Source organism: Montipora capricornis, chromosome 3 (genome assembly GCF_036669925.1).
Source record: "Montipora capricornis isolate CH-2021 chromosome 3, ASM3666992v2, whole genome shotgun sequence".
Taxonomy (NCBI): domain Eukaryota; kingdom Metazoa; phylum Cnidaria; class Anthozoa; order Scleractinia; family Acroporidae; genus Montipora; species Montipora capricornis.
This window is the reverse complement of record NC_090885.1, coordinates 75,764,850-75,784,849: the sequence shown is the minus strand read 5'-3', so window position 1 is coordinate 75,784,849 and position 20,000 is coordinate 75,764,850. Positions and strand designations below refer to the sequence as shown.

Here is a 20,000-nt window from a genome sequence, read left to right as displayed (position 1 = left end):
ATAATAATGAATCTAGATTGTCTAGACATGATGAAAATGACAATGAAAAATCCGCGAAAAGACATTCGCTTTTGGTGCCGGATCGACTGTCGATGGAGTATAAGGAGGATGAAGAAGACGATAGCAGCCGTCCTTTGATGAAATCTCCTACAGGTGGATTTTCCAGGGAGTACTCGTCTGCAGTTACAATACTTCTTTCTAAGAAGAGAACAAGCTTAGGTAGGTTTTTGCATAGTTCATCTTATTTTTCATTCAGAGTATTCTTTGGCTTTTGATGGGCTGAGATTTCCCTGTCCGACAAAGTAACATCAAACCTTATTCGCTTTACATTCTGCTTTCCCAACGCAGATCATGTAACTTTTTAGATTCGATCTTTTGTCTTGTCCCTTGAGACAAGAGGGTTTTTGGAGCGTAAATATCCCCTCATTTGGCAATTTTTTGTTCACCGACCGTCTGACCAGTGGAAACGGAGGGCTCTGGGGACGAGAATAGGATGCGCCCGAAAGATCTTTTTGGAAAAGAGTGATAGCGTGGGTCGAGCCTCAGCGCGCGTGCGTTTATGGGATTATTTGGGGGATAATGGATCAATCAAACATCCTGCATATGTTTAAACGTTATACTGGATTTGTGCATGTCATATGTGCTCGTGCTTGCATCGCGAGTTAAAACCAGGCTAAAAGGAAAATACTGTCTTGAGTATTTTTATTAAACTTGGGAAAACAAAATGGACAAGCCAATTGCGGTCTAACTTAGGTAAATCTTCCTGTAAGAGGAAGTAAGCTTATTGAATGAACGGCGTCAGACCACGTCACGTAATTGTGGGAGTGGAACTTCTGAAATAGCTGAAAATGCAGTCCAGCAATTTTGTCGTACGACTCGATCTCAAAATCATTTGTCGAGATCACATTGTTTCTGCTTCCCTCTTTTCCTCTAAACCTATTTGTGAATTTTTAGAAACTTGATAAAACAATATTTAATTCGCACGATATAAAGAATTTATCAAATTTTGGATAAAATCCTCTGTGATCTGATTAATTCTTCACATCATTGTTGATTATTTCACGATAATTATCACAGTTTTATTTTTGCGAATCCATTTCAGGGATAAGTATTTCCGGGGGAAAAGGCTCCAAAACCCAACCGGAAGTAAGGGTGGAGAAAATCTTCCCAGGAGGCGCGGCTTCTGACGACGGACGGCTGAAGGTAGGATAACGTGAAAGGACTGGGACGAGTTTGATTTATGATTGTTGCGCAGATGTGGTGTTCGTAGTGGAAGAGTTAAGATCCTTCAAAGAGATGAGATCGAGCTCTCCTTGAAAGTGCGTTTTGTCGTTGAGATTTTTGTTTTCTGTATTTTTAGAGTGGTGACGAAATTCTATCTGTAGACGGCGAAAGCCTTCAAGATGTGACGCACGCAGAGGCTGTGGACATCATTAGAAGATCTTACAACAATAAATCAAAAGACGTGATGGAAATTGTGGTGATACCCAAACAATAACGTACTGAGGCTAGATCATTAAATACTCTTCCACTCACATATGAATACCGTCAATTGTTGTATGCCTCGTTCTTCAAAGGGTACCGACACAAGAATAATGTACCGGGTATTCTATAATCTCTCCAGTAGTGAAGTAAATTACCAATCCAAGTCACACAGGCCGGTTAGCATAGGATGATCGGGCGGAGTGCATTTAGTGATTTATTGGCACTCGTGATGTTTTGAAAGTTCTCAAAATTTGCGAAAAATTACAAGCGACCATAAATCAAGAATGCATGAGCATTCTTGAGTTATGTACTCAACAGAATTTCCCTGTGTTTCCATAGCAACGTCCGTGTTGCACTCTATAATCTATTTATTCATTCGTCATTGACCAATTAGAAACTTGATATTTTGTTGAATATATAAGAAGTATAGCGCGAGTACATTTCGTGATTTATGGGCTCGAGCGATGTTTTTAAAGTTTTCAAAAGTGTGCGAGTGCAATTTGAAAACTTTCAGAGCATCACGAGTGTCCATAATTTAAAAATAAGAGCAAGTTCATACGATTTTATTATATACTCAACAAAATTACTCCATCGCTGTTTCCATAGAAACTTCCGTATTGCACTCTTTGACCATTTTTTGCATTCGTTATTGACCAATCAGAAACCTGATATTCTGTTGAGAATATAATAAGTATAGGTTATACCATAATGCAAACAAGGCACCTTTTAGATGCCGCGAGTAGAAACCCACTGGCGCTCATCGAACTTCACGGCTTCGACCCTTAACCCCTATACACTTTAAACGCATTTCATAAGATAAAAACTTGCAGAATTCACAAATCACTGTTAATTGTAAAATCGATGTTTGAATCTTTGCTCTCTTTGACTCTCTTGAGTCTCGAGAGCCTTCGAATATGCTTTTCCACCTGACTTGATTGCGGTCTTATTGGTGTATGTATGCGCATGCTGGGTGACAAATTAAAGTTGTAGTTCCTTTTTTCTCGAGTTTTGTTTCTCTGAGCATGCGCAGTGAGAAATTTGTTCTTGGACTTTTCACTTGGCATACCAAGGAAGAGGTCCATTTGTTGCGCTTAGAAGTGGCTGTGTAGGAACTCGCAACCAAGTCAAGCGCACGTAAAAATAACTTCTTAAAAACTGAAGGAAGGCTTGAATAAAAAAGAAAATAAATATGGAGGCAGGGATGGGTACAATTGAAGAAGACTAAAATAGATTGTAATTGGGGCTTTTTGAAAGCAGTTTTTCAAAGTTTATCTCTGTTCTTTGTAACTTGAAATACGTATACTCGACAGACATTTCTTTGTCACGAATCTTTCATTTGTGCTGTTTAAAAAACGTTACGTTTGCACACAGAGTAGGGACTAGGGACGAGTAAGTTGTAAAACTGCAGTTCGTGAGAAAGCTCTTTTAAATTGCCAACATGTTGTCGAGACTGGAATTACAGTCATGTAATATCGCCTGGCTTTTGATACGTCATGATCACAATAACATGATATATGCATTTCTCAAAGTCCTTAAGCTTTTTGGAACAGGGCAAGCAAGGCAAAAAATAACACATCCTTTTGACTGGGTTTGAACCCCGAAAGTTCGACTTGTTGGAACAGCTATACCGACCGCTGAGGAACAAGATACGTAGAACTTTCAAAAATTATATGTGTCTTTCGTTTTGTGTAAAGCGTGGTGGCCTTGGTGGCCGAACGTATTCGTTAGCCGTCTAAAACTGCATCTTAGCGAACGTTCGTATCCGGGCACCTAGGTTTTCTTTTAATTTAAAAGAAATATGTCTGGAATATATTCCTTTCTTGCTATCAGTGCTCTCAAAGTCATGAAAATCGTTTATTCAAAGCCAGGTGATACAAATTTTCATACTGCGAGAACGAGTTGTAATTATAGCCCGGATAATCCTTTTTTGTTTTTTTTTAATATCTAGCGAGTTTAATTAAGGAAAATTATTTAATGCAGAGCCTCTTTTCACTGAGTATTAAAAAATGAGAAGGCTTGCGTGAAGTCGCTCACTTGGAAATTCTTTGTCCTCGCATAGTGTTGCTGGCGTCGTCACAATGCCTTCATGTTGTGTGAATAACTAAATATAGTAGCATGTCAATATTTTTGTAGCAATATGGTTCTTAAAATTTTTTGATGAGGTTGTGTACATATTTAAACAGTGATCCATACTCAACAATAAAAATCAATATTTGCATTACGTTTTTGGGGTTCCTTCTTGGAGTATAATTATAAAGGGATCTGTTACTTAAGGGGCAAACATTTTCTTCCTTGCTCCTATGTTGTAGATAAAGATGCGCATGGAGGAAACTATTTTCGACAGCTAACTGTGGTTGTATAGGTGAACCGCAGTTTGAAGTATCTGGGCCTATCACCACAGCATTCATATGGCCTCAAAATTCGATGGCAAAGTCTCACACAGCCCATAGTTCCCCGATAAGCTCTGACAAAGGGAAGCGAAAAGTCATGAAAAGTCAACCTGGTTCCCAGGGTCTCTATTCTTTCCTTCCCCCTCGCTCCAGTTCAAGGGGAAGGGAAGAATAGAGGCTCCGGGAACGAGGTTGGCAAAAACTCAAGCTAGAGTTAGTGTATCCGAAACGAAATATTGTATGGACTGCTGGGAGATAATCTGACTTCTTTACTTGCAAAAACTATGCGTCTGCTACATTAACCTTGGTCTGGTTTTGTGTAAAAGTGCGTTTTAACAGGGAAAATAATAAAAGCAGTGACCATATTGGCATGATGGCAGAAGACATGAACTAATTTGAACTAATTTGGCAACTGAGGGAGAGGGAGGTGTCACTCTTCACATTTATTGACGTTTTCGCCATCAAGTGTTTCACCATTGACGATTAAAATCATTTGGAGTTAGACAGATAAAAATCGTAAGTTTTTGGGAGTTGTTTGGGACGCCAGAATCTTTTAGAACTGGGTGACGGTTGAGGGTATCACAACCGGGATCTCGCATCCAGTTTACGGGCGTAAACATACATTGCGAGTTGACCCGTAAACTCAACCGAGTTCGCCCACTCTGTAGACCTAAGAATAACTGTTTGTGATAGCGAAACACTTATTATAATGGCGAATGTAATTTATTCCTCAGTATTTTCAAAAGGAAGAGGTTTCAGGGCATGACACCCTAAAAAAGGGAGGGGTCTCGTATTCCCCTTGACCATCGGTCGTCATGCGTGCGTACATGCGTACCTTATTAGAGATGACTCTGGGTACAAGGTTGGGAGGGTTTGATCGACGAAGGACTGGTACCTGCCTCTCAAGAAAGATGGCGGAGAGCTCAGGAGATGAAGATTGTGCAGACACAGAATTTGTATTTTATCGTGATCGAGAGGAATGGAAAGATGTAACTCCCGTTGAGCAAGACGATGGACCTTATCCAGTTGTGAAAATTGCATACTCTGAGAGATGTGAGTTCTTTAGTCGATCTTCTTGCTCGGCTCTTGGCCATATTGCAAACTTATAATAATATTTTGGCTTATGTCAGCTTAAAACGTTATGAAAGAAAGCGAATGTTGGGTTGGTAAGGAGGATTTGCAGAATGGTTTGCCTTTTTAAGTGTACAAGCTCAAGCCTATGGTCACCTTCTGTGGCAAGCAAAAACAACAACAGCTTTTATTTCAGCACAATGGTAATTTAAAAAGCGTTGCCGCTTATGGGGTCTTGCATTTAAAGTAACTAAAACTTAAGGAATAAAAATATATTAAAATCGTCTTAATAAAATATAGAAAATCGTTATAATTATTGTGAGGCATTGTTTGCGGAGATTCCGCATATTTCGAGAAATCATGCATGTGTGCCTGTCTTTATTTGAATCAAGCTCACTCCTGAAGGTTTCATCTTTTAGAGACTTAAAGCTGACAACATCTGACTGCAATTTATTGCGATGGGATTTGTCTTGTGTTTTAGTTAAAGACGTGTTTGACTACTTTCGAGCAGTTCTTCTGGCAGACGAGAGAAGTGAGCGCGCCTTTAAATTAACGGAGGATGCCATTAGTTTTAATGCTGCCAATTACACAGTATGGTGAGTAATGTCCAGGACCAACTACAGAATATTAATATGAGGAAACTTAATATATGAAAGCCCTGTATACTGAACTGCAGAGAGAATCAAGTTAAGATGCTGATCATTGCAGTTATTTATTAACTTTACCTGAGCAGTATATGAAAGCAAAGCCTGAAAAATTCAGGCTTGATCAGGATTTGAACTCTGACCTTTGTGTTACCGGTGCAGTGCTCTACCAATTGAGTTATCAAGCCTTCTAAGAGTTGGTCATTATGTGAGTTCATAGTGAGCCTATTATTAATGCGCCGATCAAATTGGAACTTCAACATCCCCCCCAGCCTTCCTGGGCAAACCTTGGGCATTTGACTATCCTCTGTGCCTGGGGAGTGGGGAATTTGACCTTTGCCTGTGTGGGGTGGGGAAAATTGAGCTGGAAGAGTCGTGTTTCAAATGATTTTTTTTTTTGGGCGGTGAAGTCGCTAACAGCCATAAATCATGTGTTTGGACGAGATGGAAGAGTTTAAAGGAAGAGAGATAGCATTTGTGAGCAATTGGCTTACAAAAAAAGGTCTTTAAAAGTTGGGGACAGACAGACATATCTGACGACAGGGTAGGGCATTTGAACACAATTTTGGCCAGAGGGGCCGGGAATTTGAACGATCCGGGGGGAAGGGGGGGGGGGGGGAGATGTTGAACTTTCGAGTTGATTGGTGCATAAGGGGCACATTTGAAGCATAACGAGTCATGTTCACAAGCTTGTTTGGTGCACCACTGGTTAAAAGGACAAAAAGTAATCATATAATAATAATGAGGACGATGATGATAACTATAATGATAATAATGAAGGCAATTTTACTGTCATGCAAATGAAATGTAGTTAATGGATTGTGACACTATTATCTGTAACCCTTTCATGGCGGCTTTGTTTTCAATAAAGCGACTGTGCAGTCCAGTTGCTAAGGCCAGTATGCACCAAGGATTTATTGTATTCTATCTTCAAACTTAATTATGGCTTAGTTGCTGCTAGCAGGTTAATGCGATCCACAGCATTGGCATTTTTCTGTGTTTGAGAAACTTAAGGAACATATCCAACCTTTGGTCAGCAGGGAATTCTATATTTCTTTCTGCCTAGGGTGGGGAATTGACCGTCAAGTAAGAAATACCTCCCACTACCTGTTTTATATTTTTTCTGCTCTAAAGGCATTTCCGCAGAGTTCTGTTGAAGTCTCTTAACAAGAATTTGCTAGATGAGTTACACTATGTTCGTGAAGTTATACAAGAACAACCAAAAAACTACCAAGTGTGGTAAGTTTATTGACTGTTACAGAAATCCTTGCCAAGTCTTGAAAGTTGCCTTAAGGAGGCTCGAAAGGGTTTTTCGTTGCTATGGTGTTTGTGAAACGATGAAAGATACTGAAGAAGGATATTTCATAGTGTAGGCAAACTATAAATGTCTTTGCAACTCTATTGTTGGGTAATACTCTAAGGGCACTTATGACATCATATCAGTTACCATGGCAACACACCAGGTCCACAAAGAGGCCTTCTAAATTTCAGTTTTTGATAAATTACCTGAAAAACGAAGTCGATGACCTTCCGTTTTTATTTCTTTGTTGGAAATCTCCCTAAATTCTTTAACTGCTTAGAGAGTATGACAAAAAGTTATCTAGTAGAATTAAGGATACATCAAAAAAAGGCGTTTTATAGTTTACAGAAAATTGTACTGGATAACTTCCCCCGAAACTTTTTCATTTGAAGAGCCATCGTGAATGATACATGTATGTGTACGCAAAAAATCAAGATAGGTCAAAATTTTGAGATAAAGACAATTATTTTTTTCCGCAGGTTTTATTTCCGGTTCGTGCGATTTTACGCCTATTTCCACTTCCAGTGTGTTGCGTGTGCTAGTTTTGATAGAAATTTGATTCATTTATCTGATGTGTTATTCAGCTGACATTATGGCATGTGTAGGTTACGTGTGCAGCTAAAAACCCTCTGCTATACAAAAAAAGAACATTACTTTAACCCTTTGACGTCCAAACCGGCTGAAACCAGCCAGACTTTGTATTTTACTCGGTCTAACGCCAGACAATTTTACTCCTCAATGGGGAACCCCTGGGAGTCAATGGGTTAATCAATCACTGAAAAAATGTCTCCATTAAGGAGGCTCGAAAGGTTTTCTAGTAAACTCTTAATACCAGACAGCTGTATGGAACACTAGAAATTCTTGGCATTCACAGATATCATACAAAGGCAGAATTTTTGCTCTGTCACAGTGAGAGTTGATCTGGTCAGCGTTTGAACCTACATCTACTTCCTCCATTATTAATTTTTGTGATCATTAGATGAAAGTTTCAGGAGCATGAACTGACGTGTCTAGGTTACGTTTTTTATCATGGCAAACAGGTATCACAGAAAAGTCATAGTTGAATGGCTGAAAGATCCCAGTGCTGAGCTCCAGTTTACAGAGGAAATCTTACAACTTGATGCAAAGAATTACCATGCATGGCAGCACCGGCAGTGGGTCATCAAAGAATTTGGATTGTGGGAAAGAGAAATTGATTATGTAGATAAACTCTTGACGGAAGATCTCAGAAACAACTCCGCTTGGAATCAGAGATATTTTGTGATTTCCAAAACAACTGGTTTCACAGAAGATGTTGTGCATCAAGAGGTCCGGTTAGTAGCATTTTATTTAGTTAAATGGGAGTTCCACCATTTTGTTGAAATAACTTAATTCTTTTGTATCCATTCAATTCAAGATAAGTTGAGTTGCCCAGTGGGTGTATTCAGTCACACTGACATGTATTATAAAACAATCTAGTTGGATTATTCGAATCTGCATTTATGGGTCATATTTTATACTTAGGTCTAGAAAAGGTTTAAAATGCACCTAATATCAAAGAATTATTTTCTTTTGCAAAAGTGAAATGTCTAATATACATGTACATTTTACCTTTGCTTCTCTAGATTTTACTTTTAATGTTCCTAATGAGGTATGAGAGAGTTACAAAGCTGGCATTCATTTATCCCATTGCCGAGCTAGTGCGAGGTATGGGTCTATTCCTTGAATGACGTCAAGAACTAATTTACATTGCCAATGTTCTTTCAAAACTACATAATGTAAAGTAGTTTATGACGTCATCAAAGGAATAGGCCCATGCCTGTCACTGCCTTGGCAGTGGACAAACGATTGCCAGCATCTTTCTCTTACTTACCTTATGATCACATTAACAAGTAAAATCTAGAGAAGCAAAGGTAAAATTTATTTGTTTGTTTGATATTTAACTTTCGTTTAAGTAAGGTCCACCTTAAAATTTGGTTCTCTGGGTATTTACAAGTCTTTTTTTGAACCAACACAGTGCATTCATGTTTCCATATACCGGGTACTGTAAAATCATTGCAATTATATTAATTTCTAGTTATTAATTCCTCATAGATCAACTATGGATCTCATAAAGAAAGTACCAAACAATGAAAGTGCCTGGAATTACTTGAAAGGGTACGTTTTCCTCCAGTTAAATCCATAAGGGTGTTCTTTATTTTTGCTCAGTCTGAAAATAGGCACCCACACACATGATCTTGTTAGAACTGAAGCACAGTAACTGTTGACAGCTGTAACTTAGATGTGATACTTGTAGCTGAGGCACAAATCTCCACTGGCACACCTAATAATATTGTTAAAGCCTAAAGTCAAACCCAAACTTTGAGCAATACATAAATTTTTCTTTTACTTAAAACATACAGTCGGCTGACACTTTGGCCTCAAACATAACACAAACTGTCGGCCGACAGTTGGGCAACAGTTGGCCGACTGTCGGCCAACAGTCGGCCAACAGTCGGCCGACAGTTGACCGACAGTCGGCCGACAGGTTTTTTGGGGAGCTCTTCTTCACAATTACCCAATTTAAAGCAATGCACAACTTTTTCAATAAACTGTCACAGGCTGTACAATGTATGTGAAAATGGAGAGGAACAATACAAATACCTACTGAGAATTGTTTTTTATGCTTTCTACCCTAAATAACGTGGTTTTTGTGGAATCACCGACAGTCCTAGTAGAAGCAAAGATTCCCATTTTGCTTGTAATATACATGTACCAGAAATTTTACAGTTACCAAATCAACACACAGAATGATCAATACCGGTAAGTCTGATTGAAGTAGCCCTGTTACCAAGCATGACATTTGCTTTAACTTCTTATGTTTGTAGCGTCCTCTCGCAGACTGGTCTGAGTAAATACCCAGGTTTAAAAGATACCTTGTTGGAAATGTATGCTAATGGCATTGATTCTCTTTACCTGATGTCAACATTGATTGATATTTATGAGGAAGAGCTTCAGATTGGTCTTGCTGATGGAAACTGTTTGGAGCAAGCTTTGGAGGTAGAATAAACTCTAAACCTTTAAAAGCTACAGTGTATTTGTAGGAGATAAATTACATACATATATTATTAATTAAACTAGAAATTCAAGCTTAAAACTTCACTATAAAATTACAATGGTTTAAATGTACCTTTGAACCCAGGAACTCATAGAAAAAATATTTAGGTCTGGTCTAAAGAAGAACATGTACTGGTACATTGTAATAGTCGGTATGTGAGAGTGTTACTTTTTTAGCCTATAACGGGCTATACATTTTGTTATTGGAGATGTTTGGTTTGATTTGCTCTCACATATGCTCTCAGACTTAAATGGTATGGCCAAGGGGGATGTGAGCAAGTCAGGGAAAGCTTTTGTCTTGAGATGGCCTTAAAAACTGCTCATTTTATAATCGGGTGTTTTGTTTCACCAAATCTTGCACAGATTTCCAGCAAACTTCTAGCCTCTGTATGCAGGAGAGTTTTTTAAAAGCTGTTATGTATTTTCTGTTTTAGCTGTGCCAGAAACTGGCCACAGATGTTGACTACATCAGAAGAGAGTACTGGAATTACATTTCTCGCACACTGAAGAACAGATTTGGACAACCGTCGCAATAACAAGCTCATTAGTAAAAGAATGGCCTTGTACAGTGTATCAACAAGTTTGTACGTTGAAGGCAAAGCTTTCCTACCAGAAACATCGGTTCCAGTTATCCAAGCTTTGAAAAACTGTAACCTAAAGTGGAAGTTGTTGGGAAAGTTCACCCCAGACAGATATTTTTAGTTATATCTTAAGATAAGATCTACAGCTTCTGCCAGGTCATTAACATATCCAATCGGTTTAATAATGGGATGGTGTTCAACTTGAAGCCTAAGAAGAAAAGATATTCATCTAAAGACAAGTAATCAGCAAACTCATAGTTATTACATAATTTGATTATTGCTGGTTGTTGGACATTGTGGACAGCAATGTGTGTGGATCATGTTTATTACTGAGGATAACAAACTGAAAAATTTACATTAATGAGCCCTTTGTGATTCATCATCAAAGTGAGGAAACACCAAGGGCCTGTGTACACATTTCAGTTTTTGGCAATTAAAAATGAGAGTACAAATTCAGAAGCACAGAAAAACAGGAAAACTCAGATGTTTTATTTTTCATGTTTAATCACTCACTCAAAAACTATGTCCCCATCAACTCTTTGACTCCCAAACTGGCCTGAACTGGTCAGTATTTTACTCTGTCTAATGCCAGATGATTTTATTCGTCAATGGGGAACCCCCGGGAGTGAATGGGTTAATCAAATATCAGGTGGTATGCATAAATTTGACCATGTCCCAACAAAAAAATTCACCTAATTTACATACATAAGACAATTCAATATCTGAAATAAACTTGATTGATATTGAAAGTCTGCTACCCTGAAAAGATTAAAATATGAGTTTAGATTAAACTGAATAGATTAAAAAGTAAGCGAATGATCTCTTTTCTGTGGTTGAGTGATCGGACATAGTTTCACAGCTTTTTCTGATGAAGCACCACGGCTTCCATTTGATGTCTGTCATGTAAACACAGTGTCTTCATCATACCTGAATTTTCCTGTTCTGACTTGAACTCCGCGAATGTTGCAGGCCTGAGCACCTCCCACGTCAGATACAATGTCGTCACCTATCATAACTGCCTAGGAAAAGAACAAATTGTAAATTTGCTGAAACTGTACTGAAATGTACAAAATTTAATGAAAGCTTCAAGGTGTTGTCCATCTTGCTAAGATTAAGCTCTCAAGGCAGCCATACTTTAAACCCTTGGAGATGTGAAAAGCCATTTCTCAGCATTTTGTTAACCAAAATTTAATTATTTTGTGAAAAAGAGAGAGCTATGCAGAAATGCTTTAGTTAAGGTGTACATGTACACACAGTAAAATCTGTCTAACACCAGCCTCACTTTCACGAGTCAATGGGTTAACAAATAATTTAATTATTTATTAATTCTAATCAAGGTACATCTGTAAAACTCCTATTACTTACCCAATTAAAAAAACTGTAAGGCTGAAACCTGTTCAGTAGGACACTGGAGTTTAAGTCCCCAAAACAGTTGTAAAGTGCTTTGAGATTGACAGATAAAAACGTATAAATACATCACGTGTAATTGGATTTTTAAAGAAACCCTTCAAACTGCTACTTACATCCTCAGGGAAAACGTTTATGTCAGCAAGAGCGGTAAGAAAGAAGCTTGCTGCTGGCTTCCCAAGGATCTCAGCTTTCACATCACACGCAAACTACAGCAACAACATAGGTTTAGGTAATTAATCAATTAATTAAATGGATAACAAGAAAAAACAACAACAAACAGTTCTCACTTCCAGAGCCTTGGTGTAAGGTCCTACATCCAATGTTAAATTTGATCCACTCTTGTAATAACGCCTAACAAAATTGACAGAAGTCCTGAAATTAAGGATTCCTAAACTTTCATGATTCTTTTGATTTGATTGTGGATAACAGAGATCATTGAATAAACAATGTACTTTGCTGTATGATTTTTGTTGTCTTTACTGCGATTTTCATAATTCTGCGAATCTTACCTTCAGCGCTAAGCGCCAAACTGCGTTTTGGCTTCCATCAATCAAATTTCCTAACATGGCCAGGAAGGTCGACTCCACCTCTGAAAAGTCAATTGGGGTTTTTATTTAGTTCACAGCTCCAATACCATTATGATATTCCATCGGCGTTGTTCGAATGTACTTTGGCAACCAAAGATGCTGAGTGGTAGGTTATGTCATGCATCTTATTGATTTCATTTGATTGACGGGAGCCCAAACACTGTTTGGCCGTTGGCACATGAAGATGAGATTCCGCATAATTATGAAAATCGTAGTTACTGAGACCTCAGCTAAATGGCAGCCAATGGCTGGTAAAGGGCAGGATAATGGTGGTCACAGAACAAAAAAAAAACTCTTTTTTTCCCCTAGCTACAGATATCAAGCAAATTCTCAAAAGAGGGAACAATGCTGGAATAAGAGAGTTTGTGCTTTGATTTATGATGAGGAGTAACCTGCCATTTCACAACAACACAAGACTATAGAATCTCTGTGATGACCCAGGTTACATGCTAAAGCGTAACACCTTGTTAACTTGTGTTAAGATATCAGTACCAAAACCTAATCTGGCAGAAAGCTGCTTTTAAGTGAGACAAAAACACAGCATTTGCAAAGTAAACACAAAATGTGAACAAAATGTGTCATATCTATCAGAATCTAAATCCACCATACAAGAATTTTAGTAATGCTTTCTTTCACTCGGCCAATTCGCTTGTCCCTCACCCACACATCATAAATTTTAGCCTTACTGTATGGGTCTGCATTTACAGCAATCCCTGTTGCTATGCATGTGTGTTTTTGCACAAACCCAATACGTCTGTAAAAAATGAAACAGTTGATTACGCTTCAAATCAAGAACATGGTCCTCACCCATATCCAGTTGCCAAAAGAACAGGGTTTTCAGAATTAATGAGCACTCTAAAAGCTCTATTCATGTTTTCATAAGTAAAATGTTCTTCTGCTCCACCAATCACAACACAGTTTGGTTCATGGCAATCCAATTCCTCAAACTCTGGAAGACCTCCAGGGTGAATCAGCAAAAATGGACGGAGATTGCGTTCTTGAATAATCTTTCTTCCAATAGGACATGGGGAAAAAAGTTCATGTGCTGACAGACTGAATCCTAAATGTCCTAGTTTGTTTACCAGCTGTTGTCTTGTGCACTGATCTTCATTTGTACAAAATCGCACCTTATATCCTGCTGCCTTAAGCCTTGTTTGAAATAAAAACAACTTTTGGTTTTTAAGTGCGGCAACTAATCAGGCTGGGGGTAACGGTGGGAAACTTGCTGGGGGGGGGGGGCCCAGTCTTGTGTCATATTTATATGTGAGGCTAGCTTGATTTGAGGAACAAATTAATTAATCACTCACTGAAAAACCCCATTAAAGTGCTGCCTAAAAGATCCCATTTTTTCAAGTCAAACACTGAAGTCATTCCTATTATGATCACTCTGATTTTTCCCCAAGCACCCTCAAAGATTCTGAACACTCTTCAAGACAGGTTCGGCAGGTAAAGGCCCCCTTCCCCACCACCCCCCCAAACCTCTGGGGAGAGGGAGGCAGACCAGGAAAAAAGCCATTAATTTTATTTTGTTTGAAATAATGGGAACGGCATCACACGCTGAAAATTTTTTTTTTGCCCAACCAACCTAGCCTAACTCAAAGCGGATACAGCCAGGCAAATAATAAGATCTCAAGATTTGGAATTATTGAACATTCGCAACTTCTTGGAAGAAACATCCACTAGTGAGGTGAAATGGTCTTTTAAAACCCACTTTTTTACTGCTTCAACAGATCCTTGAATAGCGTAACCACTGCCTTCACCACTGTTGTAAAGAACTCCCGTAATATCAAGCAAAATTCCTTGGATTTTCTTGCTGAGCCAACCCGGTCTTTCATCTCCTTCTCCTCTTCCGGCTGCCATTGTTGGATAATTTACGAGCCCGGGTCGACTTTATCCGACAGGGCATCGACTGATCGTATGGCTCACGAAGGCGCTTACCTTCGGTTTACGACTAAACTCCAGAGTTCGAGCGCCACAATTCCCTCCAATTGGGTTAAGTTTTTTCTAGAAACTTCGCCGAACTCTCTTTGTGGAAACAAATATTTTCTTATTTCGTGTTGAAACACTCTGTTGGAACGCTCTTGGCATTTTCCCGTGCGCAGTTTTACTTTCCATCACGCTAGCATGCAAAGATGCCTCTCCGAGACAAACAAGGAAGATTTTGTGGAACTCTTCAACTCAAGGAGCCCGACAATCATTGGGCACGAAAGTACTTTATTTTGGACAAAGGCAATGGCTTACTGCGATATTTTTCTCATTTGGAGGCCTCGGTAAGCCAGAAATTTCTATGTTTTATTGGGCTTTTCCAGCTTTGCTTTTCACGTTTATACCTATATATTGTAGCTGTTGATAGTGAAGCTCATGGAAATGTGAGGACTAGAACTTTATTGCATTAATTAACATGTTGGTTATCGATGTGCTACTTCCGTCTTTGCAAAATGTAAAGAAAAGTTGATTGTTAAAAGCTGACATTAACATTGGGAGTTTAGACCATCTACACAAAGACAGCTCGCTTCCACGCGTACGGGAACAGAAAATTGTTTGTCAAAAGAGTTTCCGAAACAAAACATCAGTTATCATCGTATTTCTTTCATCTTTTTGTTTGTGGTTGTTAAGTGAGTTATTTTTCATACCTGTGACAAGTCACTCAATGAAAGTCTTGTGTGTAAACACAAGATCAACACTTTTTGACTTAGGTCTTGGAACAGAACAAGGGGGTTAAGCTGGTTATCTGTATACAAGAATACTTATGATATGTTTACCATTTTGTTAATTCAACTACTTGGCTTGTTGTTAGGAGGAAGTTGTAGATTGGGAACAACATGATGGGGAAATCAACATAAGACTCATAACCAAGGTTTGATCATTTGAAAGTTTGATATTAACTTTTCATATTTAATTGGTTGGTTTAATTTCATTCACCTTTATCAATTTCATCAAGGAGTTCTGAAAAAATTCTGAAAATAAGCTCCCCCATGGATAAGCCCCTCAGACTTGTAATACAAAAACCCTTAGAGCTGTTAAAGTGGTACTATGATCAAAAAATCATTTCCTTTTTTTCTTCAGATTTTGAAGGCGTGTTAATGCTTAACACCTAACTGGCAAAAGTTTGAGCTTTGAGTTTTATCCAAAGGCTGTTTATTTTGAGTGTAAGTTTTGGATTTCACGTTCTGCCATTACTCACGTTCAAAACTGGCCGATTGGACCTCAGAGGGTTGGATCTAGAGAAAATGACGTCATTTACTCACTAGCTTAAAATTTCAGTGTGTAAACGCAATTTATTACATAATGCAAAACACGGGTTTAAAGTCTGAAAGCCCAAAACTCCTGTGCCGCATATTAATTCGGCTGCGTAGACACGCATTGCACCCTTAACCTAGTGAGTCTTTGACGTCATTTTCTCCTCGACCCAGCTCTCTCTCAAGATTTTAAAGTTAGTAATGGCGGACCAATAAATAAGAAAATTCCAGTTAAAATAAACAGGTGTCTTTTTAAAATCAGAACTTAAAAACTTGGGTCAGTTAGTGTTTAGTTAACATAGTTTTGAAATCCAAAGAAAAAAAAGAATTGTTTTTTTGGTCGTAGTACCACTTTAAATCGCCCCCAGGGGGCTTCCACTTGGAAATTGCCCTCTAATACAAAATGTTAGGGATACCTTACCTTTGAAGTGAGTATTGCTTTTTCAATAAAGTAATTTGCAGCTGTGTTTTAAGTTTGCGTGGCTGAGTTTTAGAAAGATCTACGTCCTCACAGCGAGTTTCAGTAAAAAGTTAAGGCAAATTACTGAGTGACAATCACATACATTTCCTTCCAACTGTAAGCTACAACAAGTTGCAAAAGTAGTGGAGACACTTCACCCTCTTGAGGCGTTATTCATTTACCTATTATCTCTCACACTGCAGCCCCCTTCCTTATCAGTGTTGCTAGCAAGACAAAAAATTGTTGCAAACTTAAACAGTCAACATTGAAAGGGGGAGAGGGGAAGTGAAGTGGGAAAGGTTTAAATTCTAGATAAGGCAGGTATTGGAAGCTAGAAAAGGTGTTTTTTAGTGAAATTGTCTCAACAATTTTGCAACTTGTTGTAGCCCAATCAATTTTGAAAATAGCCAACTGGTTTGCCTCCAGCTAGTTGGGATTCTTAACAGTTGTTGTTGTTGTTGTTGCTGTGTTCTGTCATTTCATTAATTGTGTTAAGTACCTTTGAGGAGCTGTCAATTAAGTGTGTATGTCTTGTAACTTTAAGTACAGTCACCACCCGGGGGCAGGGGATACTTCCTTATATGGCTACATCGGTATGTGGTCTGAAATAGGGTATGGTTTGTTCACTCAAGTCTTGAATTGGGTATGCTTTTAGAAGAAGCTTCTTCATCATTAGGTGATTAACCGCAACCAACCAGGCACTGTTACACTGAATACTCAGTGGAATGTTGAAAACTTACCAATACTTACCCAAAGGGAAGGGAGGGACGGGAGCAAAGCTTTCTCAGCAACTGTACACGTGACACAACACGAGCAAAATGGTTGACGTCAACGGGGAGCTGTAAATTTATTGAGGCCCTGCAAAACCCTAGGGGCCGCCCACCTAACTTAAGAAAGAGACCGCTGGCCAGCATTGTCTTGAGTTTAACCTCGCCTAAATTACATTTAGCCCCATATAAAACCATCAAGAAAGCCTTTCTCAAATTATTACGCTAACTGTGTAACAGCAGAAATAGGTCTGAAATAGGGTATCAAATTTTTGGTCAGGTCTGAAATAGGGTGCATGGGGAAAATCTCAGATTTTGGTCTGAAATAGGATAAGGGTTTCAGGAGGCGAGCCACACACCCCTACCTACCATGACAATGTAAGGTTGTTGAAATGTCAAGTGAAGTTTGATTTTGTTTGTGTGGGACAAGTTCTTTGGAATAGTGTGGATTCAGAGACCAAGAACTTGCATGCAGAGCACACATTTTTGATCTAAGATTTTTTTGAAGTTACAGGTGTATCTGGACTGTCTCATATGGATGAAGTTACAAGTCTTGTAACTCTCTCCCATTTACTTCGTGAATAAAGTCAAAAGGGAAAGAAAATACATGTACAACAATTTTGAGATGTTAATTGTTGTTCTATATCAGTATGGATAATAAAAATGACATTTCAAATTGAAACCCTTCTTTTGGTATGATTTACATGTAGTGTGCAAATTTTTATGCAATCTTTCAATTTGCAAATATAGTTTGTCATTTTAATATCAGATTGAGGATAAATCAAGGAGTGATGACAGTGCAGTTCAAGATCAATATTTTGGTAAGAGGGAATGCCAGTTTCATGTTTATATTTTCTGCAGTAGAGCTTTGTGCACATAAATGATGTGTATTATGGTAATATCTTTTTATAGTTTTCAATCGATTTTTGCAATTGCGTAAAGAAGCCTGAAAAATTTCATATCAGCAGTTCATATATGATCCATTTCATATATAATTTCATCGTTGATTCATTCCTCACGGGAACATTAGAACCCACAAATGACCAGCTCCCAAAGAACATCAGTGGCTTCATAGCTCAGTTGGTTAGAGCATTGTACCAGTATCGTGAGGTCACAGGTTCAAACCCCGTTTAAGTCCTTAATTTTTAGGCTTCTTTACGCAATTGCAAAAATTGCATTCATAACTGCAAGGATCATAGCTTCACTTGAGTTCATATCCGCAATTCATATTTGATCCATTTCATTTATTTTTTACCTATTATGGTATTTCATTGTAAATCTTTTCGTAATTCAGTCTACCCTGCAAGATACCAGTAATGAGATAACGAAATATCTATCTAATATCTGGTTTCTTCACTCAGGCAAACCTTAGTAATTATGTGGTCTTCAGCATAATTATGGTAGGAGTGTGGACTTGATAATTTGGATTGAATGTACAGTACATGACCATTTTTGTTATTATTTTGACAGAAATTCAAACCTGCAAAGAGAGAATTTATTTGCGAGCAGATACCAAAGAAGGGACAGAAGAATGGATAAAAACACTGCGAAAAGCTGCAGTAAGTAGCTGTGCATGATACTGTACATTCTAATAATAATAATAATAATAATAATAATAATAATAAATAATAATAATAATAATAATAATAATAATAATAATAATAATTTGTGTATATTAATAGTACAAATATGAAATTGTCAATTAAAATGAGTTCTGCAAGGCGGTCACCACTGCCAACCAAAGGAAATTAGGTTTCCTTTTACATTAGTCAGTTACATGCTGGGTTTTCTGATGTGTTGAAATCTGAAGTACCCAGAGAAAGGGACTGTGAGATAGAGCCCACAAAAGGTACCTTCAGGATTTACACCTCTAGAGATCACTGGGTGCCGGAGGTGAGTGATCTCACTAAGCCATCTCTGTTATGCTGGTTAGCATTTATAAGCAGAAGGATGCTAAAATATTGGGTTGGCATTGAATTTTGGCAGAAATGTATTGAGGGCTTTTATTTTAATTATTGTTTATCATACTTAATTCATCAAAGAACAGTGATTTTGAAATAAAGCCAGATTTTTTTAAAGACGGGCTTTCTATGCTTTTTGTGTTCCACACATTCTTTTTGGGACAAAGACAGTATTGTCATTGTATCATACCTTGCATAAATCATAAATCATCCAAGACAATTTTCAAGAAGAGTTTTGGTGTGTTAAATGAAATGATCTGACTATGGGTTTTGCAAAACAAGCTGTACAAAGATTGGACATTGCAACAGCCCTTTAAACACTCAGTTAATATCTGTTTTTTTAGGTAAATCCTTCAAAGAGAAAGGAACCTCAAGAAGAAACAGTGAATGCAACACCAAATGAAAATGACAAAGAGATTTCTGATGACAGTGGAAACACAGAGCGTATCAGCTACGAAACAAAAATTATTGCTGGAGTGGTTGTCAGAACACCTGTTGTGAAAAAAGTATGCAAAATATTGAAAAAAAATTTTAGATTGAATTGTGAGTACACTGATGGCAGATGCAAGGTCTTAAATGTTTTCAATGTGTACACTGTACATTGCATTTTTGGGGTCAAGTTTGCATGCTCATATGGAGTGGAAAAAACTGTACATGCAGTGTTGCTTGCACTCCAATTTAAACTTCGCTCTTATTGGCAACCATGGTTGGTCAATGCAATAATTTCCTTGTTTGGCTGGTACATATTAATTATTAATTTATGTACCAGCCAAACATGCTCCCTTCACCTTTTTATCAGGACCCATCTGGTATTTGATTTGTTTTGATGTAAATTCCACTCCTCATCACATTAAATGGACAATAATTAACAATTATTCCATGAGCGCGCGTTGGATATGAGATGGTAAATAGCCAACGAGGCGCATAGCGCCGAGTTGGCTATAACCACCAGGGTTTTTGTTAGGGCCGGGACACCGGGTCCTTTGCTTGGCTATTTTAATTTTTGTCCCGGCTATTTCACGCACAAGTT

At 38.2% G+C, this 20,000-nt stretch overlaps 4 protein-coding genes across 5 annotated transcripts in view; 3 read left to right on the top strand and 1 right to left on the bottom strand.

Annotated features, from left to right (window-relative positions):
- Nucleotides 1-3,704, top strand: part of LOC138044159 (PDZ domain-containing protein 7-like) — a 24,014-nt gene extending 20,310 nt beyond the window's left edge. The window contains exons 11-13 of the mRNA XM_068890838.1: nt 1-219; nt 1,103-1,203; nt 1,361-3,704. The exon at nt 1-219 is cut by the window's left edge and continues 270 nt beyond it. Of these exons, the coding sequence (XP_068746939.1) occupies nt 1-219; nt 1,103-1,203; nt 1,361-1,498 (458 nt within the window). The 3' untranslated portion in view covers nt 1,499-3,704. The remainder of the gene's footprint in view (nt 220-1,102; nt 1,204-1,360) is intronic.
- A 1,062-nt stretch (nt 3,705-4,766) lies between these two features.
- On the top strand, nt 4,767-11,821 carry LOC138044157 (protein farnesyltransferase/geranylgeranyltransferase type-1 subunit alpha-like). The gene is made up of 7 exons (XM_068890835.1): nt 4,767-4,928; nt 5,428-5,542; nt 6,725-6,829; nt 7,931-8,203; nt 8,964-9,026; nt 9,737-9,908; nt 10,400-11,821. The coding sequence occupies exons 1-7, from the start codon at nt 4,787-4,789 to the stop codon at nt 10,499-10,501; spliced, it is 972 nt and encodes a 323-aa protein (XP_068746936.1). The 5' UTR covers nt 4,767-4,786; the 3' UTR covers nt 10,502-11,821.
- LOC138044158 (phospholysine phosphohistidine inorganic pyrophosphate phosphatase-like) lies at nt 9,046-14,403 on the bottom strand. Of its 2 annotated transcripts, XM_068890836.1 has the most exons (6): nt 14,255-14,403; nt 13,351-13,692; nt 12,244-12,307; nt 12,070-12,162; nt 11,474-11,565; nt 9,046-10,754 (listed from the first exon to the last, which is right to left on the bottom strand). In XM_068890836.1, exons 1-6 carry the CDS (start codon nt 14,401-14,403, stop codon nt 10,664-10,666), a joined length of 831 nt encoding a protein of 276 aa, XP_068746937.1. In that variant the 3' UTR covers nt 9,046-10,663. The 2 variants fall into 2 exon arrangements, with proteins under 2 accessions (XP_068746937.1, XP_068746938.1); XM_068890837.1 differs by lacking the exons at nt 9,046-10,754; nt 11,474-11,565 and adding an exon at nt 11,920-11,988.
- A 272-nt stretch (nt 14,404-14,675) lies between these two features.
- Nucleotides 14,676-20,000, top strand: part of LOC138044156 (pleckstrin homology domain-containing family A member 1-like) — a 15,763-nt gene continuing 10,438 nt past the window's right edge. Inside the window, exons 1-5 of the mRNA XM_068890834.1 lie at nt 14,676-14,813; nt 15,341-15,400; nt 17,779-17,830; nt 18,480-18,568; nt 19,315-19,476. Of these exons, the coding sequence (XP_068746935.1) occupies nt 14,676-14,813; nt 15,341-15,400; nt 17,779-17,830; nt 18,480-18,568; nt 19,315-19,476 (501 nt within the window). The remainder of the gene's footprint in view (nt 14,814-15,340; nt 15,401-17,778; nt 17,831-18,479; nt 18,569-19,314; nt 19,477-20,000) is intronic.